The sequence below is a fragment of the Monopterus albus genome, unplaced genomic scaffold, assembly GCF_001952655.1.
Source record: "Monopterus albus unplaced genomic scaffold, M_albus_1.0 scaffold2164.1, whole genome shotgun sequence".
NCBI lineage: Eukaryota > Metazoa > Chordata > Actinopteri > Synbranchiformes > Synbranchidae > Monopterus > Monopterus albus.
The window spans coordinates 1,672-2,369 of record NW_018130039.1 but is presented as its reverse complement, the minus strand read 5'-3'; the positions used below and the strand labels follow the sequence as shown (position 1 = coordinate 2,369).

The 698-nt window shown below is 55.7% G+C and overlaps 1 protein-coding gene across 1 annotated transcript in view; it reads right to left on the bottom strand.

Moving 5' to 3' along the window:
• Positions 1–18: 18 nt before the first annotated feature.
• Positions 19–698, bottom strand: part of LOC109953939 (uncharacterized) — a gene marked incomplete at its 3' end in the record, with an annotated part of 2,220 nt that continues 1,540 nt past the window's right edge. Inside the window, exons 3-5 of the mRNA XM_020589374.1 lie at positions 566–680; positions 204–452; positions 19–117 (exon numbers count right to left, since the gene is read on the bottom strand). Of these exons, the coding sequence (XP_020445030.1) occupies positions 19–117; positions 204–452; positions 566–680 (463 nt within the window). The remainder of the gene's footprint in view (positions 118–203; positions 453–565; positions 681–698) is intronic.

The window sequence follows — 698 nt, the reverse complement described above, 5'->3', positions numbered from 1 at the left end:
TTGGCGCGACTGCTCCACATCCAGGTGCAAGGCGTAAAAGCGGTCGGCCGTGGAGGTGTCGTGGCACATGAACCGAGCCACTTTCTCTCGCACCTCCGGCACATGGACATTCATTGCCTGCAAGGAGAGACAGTGAGAGAAAGTGAGAAAGCAGAGCGATGCACGAGGAGCGGTGGAATGGAAGCGAACAAGCAGAATCTCACATGTGCAGACACGGCGGTCCGCAGGTCGATGAATGTGGGCTTGCCGGGCAAGCCCATCTCCGCCCACGCCTCCTGCATGTAGCGCACCAGGTTTTTAACTGGACCTTTTCCCGGCGTAAAGAAGACCCGGTCCCCCTGCGGACTGCACAGCTCCCTGACCTCCAGCCACTTGAGGAGCCAGCCGTACTCCTCCGGCTCTAGGAAGATCTGCGCCGGGCCAAAGTCCTTGGCTGTCTTGTGCTCGCTCACCTGCGATGCGGTTGTTAAAAAATAAATAAATTGATAAATAAATAAACTAATAAATTATTGAATTAATAAGTGACACTTGAGAGATGTAGCCAGGTGAGCTCGGTCGTACTTACACGGATCACGTAGCCCGTGGGAGGCTGGCCCTCAGTGGCCGCTCCCCTGACCTCCGCCACCGTCATGTTCTTGAAGACCCCCGTGCGGTGCCCGTAAATTGATGCCACATAGGCGCTGAAGTAGCCGGAGAAG